General features: G+C 37.8%; 1 protein-coding gene across 2 annotated transcripts in view; it reads right to left on the bottom strand.

Moving 5' to 3' along the window:
- Nucleotides 1-13999, bottom strand: part of SEMA3B (semaphorin 3B) — a 49351-nt gene that overhangs the window by 21095 nt on the left and 14257 nt on the right. For both annotated transcript variants that reach the window (XM_039333649.1, XM_039333655.1), the window contains exons 2-4: nucleotides 11662-11796; nucleotides 5986-6143; nucleotides 4524-4586 (exon numbers count right to left, since the gene is read on the bottom strand). In XM_039333649.1, the coding sequence (XP_039189583.1) occupies nucleotides 4524-4586; nucleotides 5986-6143; nucleotides 11662-11752 (312 nt within the window). In that variant the 5' untranslated portion in view covers nucleotides 11753-11796. The remainder of the gene's footprint in view (nucleotides 1-4523; nucleotides 4587-5985; nucleotides 6144-11661; nucleotides 11797-13999) is intronic.

Consider the following 13999-nt stretch of genomic DNA (forward strand, 5'->3'; position numbering starts at 1 on the left):
ATGAATTGAATTGGGTCAGTTTGCAAGTTAAATCCAGATTGTGGCTCAGTGGTAGACTACATGCCCTCTAAGAGTTTGCCTTCCTCAGTCATTTGTTGAGCAAATTGGACCAATATTCTGATATAAGCTGGCCATAATTGAATGCACCAATTCCCACAGAAAAACCACATAGCATTAACTAACCAGCAGCCATATGTATGATCTAATCAAGAGCAAGATCATTGTCACTTCCACGGCAAAGTATATCTCAGTATATCAGGTCTGTTACTTCTCATCTTCACAGTTCTTCTTTTACTTTCATTGAATGCTTCTGGATCTCATAATTGAATCTAGTTGTTTAATTCAAATTTATTTCCTTTCTTAACTGATATTGATGTTCATACTGACAGCCATAGTCAGATCATGTAGCTACTACTTTGATAATACTTCATCTAGTCTGTGATGTTAGCACTGAATTCAAGCAAACTTCAGTCATAAAGAAAGCTAGGTTTAAACCAGGGCTCTTCAAATTTGGCCCTTTTATGACTTTGTGGACTTCAACTCCCAGAATTCCTCCGTCAGGCACATCCACAAGTTCATAAAAGGGCCAAGTTTGAAGAGCCCTGGTTTAAACAGACCAGGTCTTTTCTCCATCTCTTTCAAGATTGTTTCAAAACTTTGTACAAATTTGTACACAGGGAAATAGCACTCATAATCCTTAGTTAATGATATTGGGGATTGAGAGTTTTGCTCTGGTTTTTTTTTTAATAAATTTTTATTAAATAACAAAAAAAGAAAAAGTTTAGAAACATTAAACATGGTAAATCAGACTTGACCAACATCTCAGTTCATTCCTATTCATAATTAATTAAACTCTATACAAAAACATCACTCTAAACTCAATCTTAACTTATCTCATCACAGTGACCTCCAAATTCCCCCCCCCCCGCACCATTTATAAAATTTATTCCATATTTGGTAAAAATCCATAGCATCCTGATTTTTGAGTCTTTTAGTTAACCTATCTAATTCTGCGCGATGCATAATTTTATAAATTAAAATTTCCTCACTAGGTACAGCTGAATTTTTCCAATTCTGAGCGAATACTATTCTTGCCGCTGTAACCACATGAATAAATAAATACACATCCTCTTTACTAACATTTTCTTCAACAATTCCTAACAAAAATGTCTCAGGCTTATATTGAATATTTTGTATGCTCATTTCTGTTACCCATTTCCAAACCATACGCCAATACCCCTGTGTTTCCTTACATGACCACCACACATGAAAAAAAGTGCCCCTTTCTTTTTTACATTTCCAACATAAGCCTGAGTATCCTTTATACATTTTGGCTAGTCTTGCTGGAGGAAGATGACATCTATAAATCATCTTATACGAATTTTCTTTATAGGATGACGCCAATGTAATTTTATTGTTTCGCATCCATACCTGTTGCCATTGATCCAAATTAATATTATGTCCTAAATCCATCGCCCATGTCACCATTAGAGAGTTTTGCTCTGTTGACTGATAATTGTTCTGTTTCTTAATCATCCCCACAACAAAACAGAGCAGCCCTGTGAGTTACTTCCATTCTCATGAGAGAAACTATCTGCTGCTTTGTGCTCAGCCCAGAACTGGGCTGTTTTTCATAGAAAGAAAACCAATTTGGTATGATCTTCCCCTTTATATGTGTGATGTCCTAATACAGAACCATCACTGATTAGGAAGCACGTTCTTATGAACAGGACACAGCAGGGAAGTCTTTGCTTTGTCTTAAATGGCACGGCTGTCAAAAGTTAAATGTACTAATTAATTACAACAAGGGACATGCTAAGAATCTCTCTCATTCTCTGTCTATGTGTCTCTTTCTTAGACACAAACATACACAGATGGATCTCAACCATTTGTCCCATGTACTGTGGAGATTTTAAGTAAACAGGTCTGAGGTTGTCACATCCTGTCATCACTTTTGAGTAGCCCAAGAAGACAAATAGCCCCTTCTCCTTTTGCAGGATGACCAAACAGATTAACTGTGGAGAGCTATTTGAGAGGGGAAGGGGGAGGATTCTGGCACAGATAGAGGTACCTTTCCTCCATCAATAGCAGTTTAATTTTTCTGGCCACCTGCCTCCCAAGCCTCCTTGCTATCTACTGGGCTCAGTGGAGCAGAAGAGCGGTTGGTTCTCCAGCAGGATTTGTTGGGTTCCTATCTGGAATGAAACCTGTGGAAGACAAGTGCCTCGTGGCTGCTCTGACTTTTCTGCTCTGCCAATGAATGGAGCAAAAGCGGGAGCAGAAAAAGAGATGTTCCTGCACCACATGTCTTCTCTGTTGTGTTTTGGAGTGATGCCATGGCAACTCATTTGAGTTTTAAGCAGGAATAACATGACTTGGGACAACTCTTGTGCTGGCACAATGCCCAGCTGTCTTTACTCTGATCGCCTCCTTGCTGGGATTTTGTTTCTGGGTCTGTTTCTCTGATGCAGAATAAAAGTTGTAACTCAATGGTAGAACACACTTATATCATAGGCAAAAAGTCCTAGATTTAGTCCCACTGGGGACAATTGGAAAAGCCCTGTTTGAAGCCGTTGATCTGTTGTCAATATTTGTACTCCACTAAATGGACCATATCTCTTCTTTGCTTTATTCACAGTAAGACCACTGCCATTATACAATACACTAAATCCTAAATACATGTTAGCAAAATACAATTGCTCAGGTTGCATAACATGACATGCCTGAACAAATAAATCACATTATGACATAACAGGATGGCTTGCTTCCTATAGGATGCTAAGACATGGCTGACTTTCCATAATATATTAAACTACAAACTACTGAGCCCTTTTAATCCAGACCATATGTATTATGAGAAGCCAATAACTGTATTTTTGATGCTTCATACATTCCTCTGGAGTCAGTCTGGCTTGTTCTTGCTGTTGCTCAACACACAAATAATTAACTATACTGATGAAGTTATCATGACCACATCACTGCTGCTTGCACTTGGCCAAAAGGCCAACAGAGTTCAGAGCAGCATGCTATGCTGTACTTTTCAAACAGAAAATATCCCAGTACTTCACTGGAAGCTAAGAAAGAGCACTGGGGCAAAGTTGGTCTCTCTTCTTCAGCAGCCATTTTAGGAATTAGGGAAGCCAACTGTTGGGAACATGAACCATATATTTTCCGTACCAATCCTATCAGCTCTATGGATTGAAGCAATTCAGGTCCCAAAATTACAAGCATCTGATATATCCACAATCTTGGTCTTGAAGCTTTTAGGTCCCACATTTCTCTTACTCATTCCCTTATTACTACATATTTAAATTATTGTGAAATAATTTACATGAGATTGTCTTTAAAAATAACAAAAGGGCTCCAGTTGGTAACAACAGAGCAATGAGGTGTTAGCGTGTGAGAGTGACTAACATCTATAATGAATAAATAAATTATTATTATTTGGTTGCTGCCCTGGTTATCAATAAACATTCAAGTTGACCTTTCAAGTCCAGGAGGCTACTTTTGATTTATACACCCCTCTTGAGACTTGACACCAGGGTGCCTCAGACATAGCCCAGCTCCTGTAGGTTCAGCCCAGCTCCTGTGGGCTCAGAGGTGATCTTTTTCTGTAAAGATTCCCATTCTATGATACACAATGCTCATGATGATAGATCTGATATCTTCCCCTACTGATTTTCTATAAGGAGATAAAATGTTTTTAAAGGCCATTTCAGAGTTGAATAAAGTGTGAGACTTTATTGGATGGATAAATTTACTGTAAGTTTTGATGAGGTAAATATTGTGTATTTATTTGGGGGAGGCTGAACCTGATTTGAAGAAAATACCATTTCACTTAACTTTTTTTTCTAGACTTGACCTCATGCTGCTCCTTTTTTGGACAACCTCTATGAGTTATAACCAGGGTGCTGAGCTCCTTCTTGCTGAGCCTGACACTTATGAAGGCACAAATCTGAAGGTGTCCTGGTTCATCTCCACTCCTGCCAAAATTGTGGGAACCTTTTTGTTATCTCCTGGAAGGTCAGGATGGGTCAAAGCAAAAGAAGAATCTCTAAGTGCACCAACCAGTCCCTCTAAATGACCTTTCCAACCCTTACAGGGCCTCACCCGGCCAGGGCAGAATGCTACCCGTTGACAGACTGAAGAGAGAAAACATTTTACAGGTAAGAAAATTCATTTTTATAAGATGCTCAGAGGCATCTACAACAATGGAAGATCTTGGGTAAATCAGGACCCTTCAAGCTCAAGTTAACTTAATATAATGAAAGTATTTGTGGCTATCTGTTCATTCACTCTGGAAGCATCTGATTTGCATAACATTTCTTAGTGCTCCTTCTCTCCCTTATGACTTTATTTATGTTCAAAGACCAGATATGAGAAAATAGAAATTCCAAAAAGATGATGATGGTAAGAAGAAGAAGTAAAAATGGTAAAACATTAAAGTAAAATAAAGCAACAATAAAATAAGAACCAGTGACATATATAGCTTAATTAATATATTTCACCCAATGATCACTTACATTGATATCTTTGCCTGCCCAGTTGCATTCCTCCCTCCATTCCACAGGTGCGGGCCAATAAATCTGTGAGAGTAAAGATGGCAGAAATTAATGGCAAAAACCTACCAATGCCACTCCAAGAGGGTGATCTTCTAGTCCAGTCATTCATTACAGCATTGTCAAATGTTATTAAAGCCCTGGTACTAAAGCCATTCATTGGGATGCTGAAGGCTTCCCTTAGTCCTGATCTACAATTTCCCTGCTCTTTATGTCCTAGCGCTATCAGAATGCTGTAAAAGCAATGGTGGGCTAATGGGCTGCAAGGCTGAGATCACCATAAATGCTTTGTATAGTGCAGCTCACCCAAATTAATTTTATTGAATTTTATATGTGTATTAGTTGGGCAGTTATGCACATTTGTTCAGTAAACAAATAAGCAATCAAGCAATCTATTGGCTGCCCTTCAGACATTAACTCTGTGAAAACAGCAAAGTGCTTGACAATAGGTATTGCAAAGAGAATCTGATAAAAAGCAATAAGAGCCTTGGTTCTTATTTTTAAAAATTAAACAGCTAATGTGCAGAAACTGAGCAGCGAATGAACTAATCTCTTGAAGCAGAGATTCCACAGACTGAGGTGCTGCCACAGAAAACTGGTGTTTCAGGAGAAAGGGGTCAAAGGTGGTTTGGCTGTATTGTGTCGTCAAAGCCTTTCTCTGCTGGGCCGGAATGCAGTTTGTATTGATAGTCCACGGTAGAGAGTATCAGCACACTCCCCCCACCCTCCATCCCATGTCATTAAGCAGGGAACCTTCCCCAAGACATTTTGTGAGGCTCATTTTCATGAGGAGGAGAATGTCTCTTTCCTCAGTGAGGAGAAGCTGCAATAAATTCCAAACCAGAACAGGCCATTGGAGAACAAACATTTTAAAACGTCTGACTAATGTTCTTCTTTATTCTTAATAAAACAGCTGTATCCCACCAAATTCTCAGACCCAAGCAGTTTACAGCATTTAGTCGATCTTGAGTAATCTCCAAATAGATTTTATTTGTCATATTTATTTGCTGCCCATCTCATGGATAGTGGGACCTATATAAACTGGGCCAAATCTCCTCCCACAAACTTTTGTGGAATAATCATTCCCTCCTCCATAACGAAAGGGAGGAGAAGGAATATTTGGGTAGGGTAGCCACTATGTTGTGTCTTTCCAAGGCAACACAAGCCATTGGTTGTGCTGACGGGGATGGATGCAATCCAACATCCCTGGAAGAGCCAGGTTGAGGTACAGGCCTGTTGTGGGATAATCATTCCCTCCTCCATAACAAAAGGGAAGAGAAGGAATATTTGGGTAGGGTAGCCAATATGTTGTGTCTTTCCAAGGCAACACAAGCCATTGGTTGTGCTGACGGGGATGGATGCAATCCAACATTCCTGGAGGAGCCAGGTTGAGGTACAGGCCCGCTGCAGTACATAGGCTTGTTACCTTCCTGTCATGCTTGCTAATGTTGTCCAGGCTCAATGATGCCATGTAGTTTTTCCCCCCCACAAAAAGCCGGCCCCTTTCTTCATCCAGGAGCAGCGCATTGTAGCAACAAGAGCGTTCCAACTCATAGGTGCGCAGCCCATGTCGCATCTTCAGGTCTGGAGAGAAAATAGAGGATGGACTGTTACACAACTACAAAAATATACAATTCTATTTATATTCTGCAGGCCAGAATGAAGAGAATCAGATGAACCAAGTGTAAGGCAAGCTAAAATAAATGAAAAGAACAAAATATTTCATTATGGGTACGTGTATACTTTCTATGCAGGGAACAAAGAATCATACTTGCTGCAGACTGTTGTAGGAGACTAACTCCATTTGTGCATTTCAAGAGTCCATCTGGTGAATAATTTTGTATAAATGGTTCTGGTAATCATGTTCATGACCTATGAAAAATGTAGGAGTGCCGTTCTGCTACTTGCCCATTGGGCCCATGTGGAATAATAAGAAATTATGTGTTCAAAGATAAAAACAGACTTAAGAAAATGACTGAATGGCTATACTGAGATGTGTCCATATCAGAATGAAATTATGCATACAGATATAGTGACTGAACAGAACTAAGTGATTTCTTTTTCCAGACAAAGCTGTAAGGATGAAACTTTAAAATTATGTTTACTGTATGCTGAAGAGAGAAAACAATTGCAGTTTTACATCTCTTGTGCCTTAAGCAAGACATTTTTACACACAGAGAGATACACATGTACCTTATTACAGAATCAAATTATTAAAATTAAGTCAGTCAATACAGAAATAGGAAAAATGCAAAGTTGAACATATAAAGTAGTGAATGCAGTTCACATTTCAAAACAATCCTCCAATCAGGACTTTTTGTGGTGAAATGTTTGTTCAAATGTAGAAAGATACGTAAGTTCTTCTGACTGCTGTAATAACTGAGAATGGAATTCCTTGTAACAAATTTTTATCATTTATTGGTTTGTTTGTTTTTTGAAACCATCAACACTTGCAGTATTCACTTCCTATTATCTTTTAAACCATTGGAATATAATTCATAATTATGACACAAAACTACATCATATTAACCAATTATGTATTTTGAGAACCACATCTCCAACCATTTGTTCTGAAAATATGCACTGGTGTCTAACAGACATGAGTTTAATGAATTAATTATAATTTTAAATCTATGGAACTGTGATGTGACAAAATGTTCCCAAATGGTTCCCTATTGACATTCATGTACTGGATGCTCAAGTTCGTAATTCTATGCCTTAATAACATATAATTAATATAACTAATTTAATATATTATAATGGCTGTTTATTATTACTAATTATAATTTTAGTTTTTTGTAAAGTACAATTAAATTCTCTAATATTAGAAAGAATCGCAACCCATGATTTATGGCTCATTTCTAGGAAGTTATAATTAAAAATGGCACATTGTATTTCTGCTGCAACTCTTTAAACATACAAAAAAACCCTATCATCTGATCCCCATTAATTAATCTATAGTACACAATCACCCAAGATTTTCAATAAAAGGATTGGCTTGCTAATTTCTCTTTTGAATTCTTCCCATAAGGTTAATTTAGCAGGATCAAGGGGATCGAATCAGACTTGGTATGCTGGAAGCTAATGCAAGGATGAATCCCTAGTTTCTGAATATCAATCTCCAATATATAAGAAGTGTTAATATGTTGATGCACACATGCTCATGAGAGAAAGACACACACACACACACACACACACACACAGAGACAGAGAGAGAGAGAGAGAGAGAGAGAGAGAGAGAGAGAGAGAGAGAGAGAGAGAGGTTTTAGTTGAATTCAATCTTTGACCACCTCAAAACTGTCCAGAGAGGTCCTTCAAAACTTCAATCCTGTTTCAGATCAGTTAATAATATATCAAAAAATGTCAAAAACCGTCATTTAATTGATATGGAAGATTGAGGTTTGTCAGTGATGATATAACCTTAATCTGAACTTTATCCCTAAGTCTAACTGATCACTTGAGTATTCTACTGTACTGTACAAAGTACTGCACTTTATGTTCTCCTTCCCTGAAAAGGACAAACTGAATCTCCCTGCTGCCAATTTGCACAAGCTTAAGTTTCCAAATGCAAACCAAACAGTAAAGCTGAGAGAGGACAGCCTGCTGTACATTGTTAAAATTCCCATTAGTTCTCACTAATATTATTTGAAACAAATAATGCATTTTCAGAGTTCCTAACCAAAAAAAAAAAAAAAAAAAACAAATGAAAAAAATTACAAATAACTATTTGCCAATATATTTTGTCAAAAGGCTTTTCTGCAACTAAGCCTCTACAGACAAATATTAGGTGCCTAAAGCTATCCTCTGGCCTCTGAGCCCTATTCACTCCTCCATTTTTTTAATTCACACTACTCATGTCTTAAATTATCATTAAATCCTTGAACATTCCTGTCACTTTGCTGCATTCAACCCAGCAATCATAAACAAGTAAATGGAAAAGTCCTATAGGCTGAACTGGTAAAAGCCCTTGGGTTGTAAAGATATTAGGAAGATAACCTTTAAATCTGTCTTCTTTCACAAATGACTTACCCATTTCACCCATTTATAGGGATTTCTACACATTTTAAATGGCCTGTTGCTTACTAGCCTGGAAACTAAGTCTTCCGTGTGAAACAAGCAAGTACACCAGCTTATTTTTTTCACCCAACAAACATTGTCTCCTGTTGGACGGCAGAAAATCCCCCCTTTTTTTGCACCAAGCATTGCCTTGGACTCAAGGGGTATCTCTCTCTCTCTCTCTCTCTCTCTCTCTCTCTCTCTCTCTCTCTCTCTCTCTGTGTGTGTGTGTGTGTGTGTGTGCTGAAAAATCCAAGTAATGGCATTTCTGAATCCAAGATTCACCTCAGCAGTTTGTGATTAACCTGCTCCAACGTAGAGCCATTCAACAAGCCATTTACAGAGAGCTGGCTGTGGAGGAAACTACTATTATAATCTGATTGCCCCCCATTCCAAATCCAATTTCTGCCTGTATCAAATCCCACCTTTAACTCCCCTCTTTTCAGCCCGCTCTTTGATTGGTCCCACCAATTTTAATAGGTTACCAGTCTCAACCAGCGTGACATTAATCTCCCAGCACAACAGGCCTCTGCTCAGAGAAAGGCCTCTTTCTTTACACACGAAGCCTAATCTGCCTTCAGCAGCAGGAACAAATAAGCCATTGTGAGAAAGTGAAAGAAAGTGACTGGCAGGGGAGTCGTCCACCCGCTAATGAGCTGTTGCCGATGTCAACTGCAAGGGCTGACAGAGAAGTCACAGCCGGATCAGCTGCACCAACTTATTTATTTCATTAAATTTGTATCCTGCCTTTTTTTTCTAGGAGCAAAAGGCTGCATACGCTACACTCCCAGCATCTGTTTTTCCTTTCAATAACCCCACAAAGTAGGTTAAACTGAAATTAGTCCAGTTTACTCAGTTTAGCTTATTTGGGCTTTGGCCTCCAGTTTATTCCCAGTTAACCTACTTCAGTTTAAACTGAGGTAGATTAAACTGGACACCAATGCCATCCAGCAATTCTGATTTCTTTGATTTCCAACTGCAGTAAATGACCAGAATAAACAACTGCTCCCCTTTGAGAAGTGCAATGCCATATTGGTCAATCTAACCTGACTTTGGATCAACTTAAAACCAAGTTTTTGGAATAAAAGAACAATGATGAATATCCTCCAAACTTTCCTGCTTAGAATGAGTGCTTCACCTTCAAAAAGGCCATTTGCTCTCACTTCTTCCCATGTATGGTGTCTTCCTCCACCTCGTGGACAACATTTCTTCCCATCCCGCAATTCATAGTCCTTACAGCTGAAAGGCTAGGTTAAGAATTTGAAGATTGAACAACTTTCTCTGGCCCACAATTAAAGTTTAAGATAAACTATTCCAGCATGTCACCAGATTTGGCCAGTTGATAGGACTGGTGTTTGGGAGAAAGAATGAAGTTCAGCAGCAACTGTGATCACATCTTCACTGGCCAATCTAACAAGAGACCTAGCATGACACAAATCAAAATCTACCAAAATATGGTACTGATTTTAAACTAATTCCAAACACACTTATTGCAGTTTGGGTACGGCTAAATTTATTTATCACTAGAACAGGGAATGATCAAAGGTCCATGGACAGATATGGTGCATCTTAATTTATTTTTAACTCTATATATGTAGAAAGAGAGGATAACTGAGTTTTTATTAGACTAGATTTAGAAAGGAATAATAATTATAAGCCTTTTATATTAATATTTTTTTTAAAAAATAATATCAACAATGTTTTAAGTGAATGGAATTTTCCCTAAATCAAGCCCAAAATGAGAATAGATTACTGAATATATTATAGGAAATCATTACTACAATGGTATATGACAGTTAATTTCTTATTTCACATTCTCATGTAGCCAAATATCTTTCTATCTTGTTTCTTATAAAAAATATCCTTTTCAAGCCTTATTAATGAACTTTCTGATCTCCGTGAAATTTTTCCTGTTATTTTAAACCTTAGCTAAGTTTGAAAATTTCAGCAGGGCTGATCTAATTAACGCTTGTTTGGATGAGAGACCCACTAGGAAATTCTAACCTTGTAAACTAGACTGTGAATCAAAAATAACGTCCTAGAAGAAGGCAATGGCAAATTACATTATTGTTAAGGCCAGGAAGCTATAAGGGTATATCTGTAAAGATGTCAGGAGTTGAGCTTGACTCAAAAGAGACTCTATCTTAATTTTAAGGCCATTTTCAAGGATTTGTAATTCTTACTATTAATCATTTCTAGCAATCCAATGAATAGGACATAGTGGATTACATTTAAGTCAGTAACATGTTCTGAACATTTTCATTAATAGGTATCAATTTATTGTCTATTAATCTGTTTTACTTAAAAATAATCATTGTACTGCTCTCTGTGATCAGACCTTTGCCAAGACATTTCATACATTTTAAACCTCTGGAGTATTATTAACATCACCACTTAAACACTAATGTTAGAAGCAAATCAATTTTCTATTTTGGATTTCCCCAGAATATTCAGAATGGCATAAATTCTTAGGCATATCCATCTCTACCATAAATTCACAATAGTTGATTTGAACTCAATACAGACCTCAATTCCCTTGAGAGATCATGCCATGCAATTAAGGAAAGTTGCTGTATGCTTCACAGGACTTGGAGATAGGAATACAGCCCAGTTTCACTTTACTAATAAAAGAATAAAGTTATTCCAGATTCTGATCAACAGACCTTTCTTGTCCAAGCACAGGTCAGGCATTTTTTTTACCCTAATTACAGCCTAAAGTATTGGGACACAATTTGGGTGTCCCAGGTGTACAACAGAGAAAAAGGGGCAAATGAGTCCTCCCAAGAGGCAAAACGTCCGTATATAGTTATACTGTAGATTAGTAACTGTCACATTTAGTCCCAGATCTTAATTTGCACAAAGATCAGCTCTATCTCCACTTATTGTTTCATGGCTCATCTCGAGAAGACTTTCCCCTTAACGCCATTCACCCCATCCTGGTGACAAGAGGATTGTTCTATCAGAATACAAGAGATTCAACAGAACCAAACTTGATTTCCATTCAAGAGAAACTCTCTTGCCTTCCCACCTCTCATCCCATCCTTACCATGGAAGGAAAACTTCACACGGGGATTGGTAGTAGTAGTTGTAGTCGCTTTCCCAGCCAGCAACAGAAGGAAGCCCAGTGTCTGGATCATAGCAGCTGCTGTCTCTTCTTCTCTAGACTCTGAACTTTGGGTGGCTGAAAAATGGAAAAACAAGAATGAGACTATGCTCTCTACTCTATCTGCTACCCATAGAGGTTAACTCCTCCATTTTGTATGTAATTTTCATCCTACTTCAGAAAGCTTGAATAAATCACAGTGCAAATGATAACAAAGGTTAGATCTGGCTATTTTCTTCCCATTTTCGAAAGGTGATGTGGAGCGTTCTGCATCCTCCAGGAAAGTCCCTCAAAACCTGAAATTATAGTAGATATCCTGTTGGGACAATCTGTTTCAGAATGCCAGCATCTCTTGCTATCTTCAGATCCAACACTAAATGCAGCTTCCTCCAAGCCTCCTGAAGTCTTTCATTTCCTTCTCTATCAGATACCCAAAAGTTATAAATAAATGCATAATCTGTTGTGGCTATGTGCAAAGGGTTACAAAATAATGCATAATTAATATTTAATTTAATATTAATAATTAATATTTAAACAGATCAGACTAAAACTTGGCAGACTTATTTGCTTTGCCTAGCAGACCAGGAAAAATAAATACTGCCAAGACAGTTAAAAAGCACTTTTCCAGAATATTCTTCTGCAGTATCTGTATTATGCAAATCTGCAATTATGTAGATGTATTCTCTAGAAAGCAGAGCAACATTTTAAAATCTAACTATGTGATGTGTGGGCTGCTCTTAGGAATGTTTTTATTCAAATACATGGAATGACTGAACTGCAATTAAATACAGTATATGGAATGTGTCATAGCTACAGGCTAACACCACTGCAGTATGTATTGCTAAGGATATTAAAAAGTTATCCAGGTATGATAGGAATGGCAAATCTGTTGCCAGACAGATGTTGCTGACCTATAGCATTCTCAGACAATCTAATTAATTATATATGGATGAGATCAAACAGAGTGTTGTTTAGTATTTACAAACAGGAGATTCTGGATTCTCTTTTCACATTGCTCCAAGTCACTTTATCAGGAAACCAAGCAGTGAAAGTGAAACAAAAGCTTATGAATGCAGGTATTTTCTACTCAGGTAAATCAGACACAAACTAATAATACTTGAAAGACTGTTCAGAATTCACTCTCAAGACTCTAAAAAGCCTCCATAGGAATCCCACAAATATTAGCTGTGGCTGTTGTTAAATTGAGATTGCAAAAGGAACAATAAAAGAGCAAATGCATGGATAATGGAAGAGTTTGCATGCAGGGGTACATTTTGAGTTAGACGTAAGAGCAGAAAATGATCAGTAAAAAATGGAGGGGGGGACACAACTAGAATGTATCTATCGAATTTATTCTTTTTTAAATTAAATTTATATCCTGCCTATCTCACTCTGAAAAGTGACTCTGAGTGGCTTACAATATATTTATTTATTTCATGCGTTTATTTACTGGGGAAAAAATATTACACTAGCAGTTTACACATAAAACATAGTAAAATCAAAAGACCACTAAAAAGCAAAACTACTGTACCATTTTAAAAAATAGTAAAAAACAGTCTATTCTAAAGCCCTCAAAGGCCTTTCACTTCACTTTAGAAAATTTCTGATCTATATAAAAGGAAAATCGTGAATTGCAGTTTAAAATAAAATTCTAGTCAATTGCTAAAACAAACAGCATCATTATGCCTTGTTTTCGTGATCTCTTTAGAAAAGCAGAGGTCATTTTCACTTTGTACATATTGTCAGGTCAGGAGGAACTTGCTGAGTAACCTAAATCCTCAAGCAGTGCTGCAATTTTCAAGTCAGACATTATAGTTAGGATGGCAAAGGAAATTATGTCTAGATCCATAAACAAAGTAGAGAGAGGTTTAGAGAAGGGAAGGGAGAAAAATAATCAAGAAAAGGAGGAGAAAAGGAGGAGGGGAGAAGAATTGTGTAAAAAGTCAAGGCTCATGGGAACGGCTGTCAACTGTAGAGTGTGACCCTCCCCATGAGATGTCAAGAAGAATTTAGAGGGGGTTGCCCATTCTTTTCAAACCTGATTTGCCCAGGCAAAGTTGAAGCACCATCCATATTCCCTCTGGGCTTGGTTCCCTGCTTGGTGAACCAGCTGTGCCCTTGGCCAAGCAATTTTGACAGCCCTCCTGCTTTGCCTGCACCCACATTGCTGAGAACACTGTCAACTCCTGCTATGCTTTGCTCCTCACTTTGCCTGGGCATTCTTGTGATGGGGCTTCCACAAAACAGGGCTATTAAAGAAAAAAAGATAAAGATGGCAGCC

Source organism: Crotalus tigris, unplaced genomic scaffold, assembly GCF_016545835.1.
Source record: "Crotalus tigris isolate CLP2741 ecotype Arizona unplaced genomic scaffold, ASM1654583v1 scf7180000017625.6296891, whole genome shotgun sequence".
Lineage (NCBI taxonomy): Eukaryota > Metazoa > Chordata > Lepidosauria > Squamata > Viperidae > Crotalus > Crotalus tigris.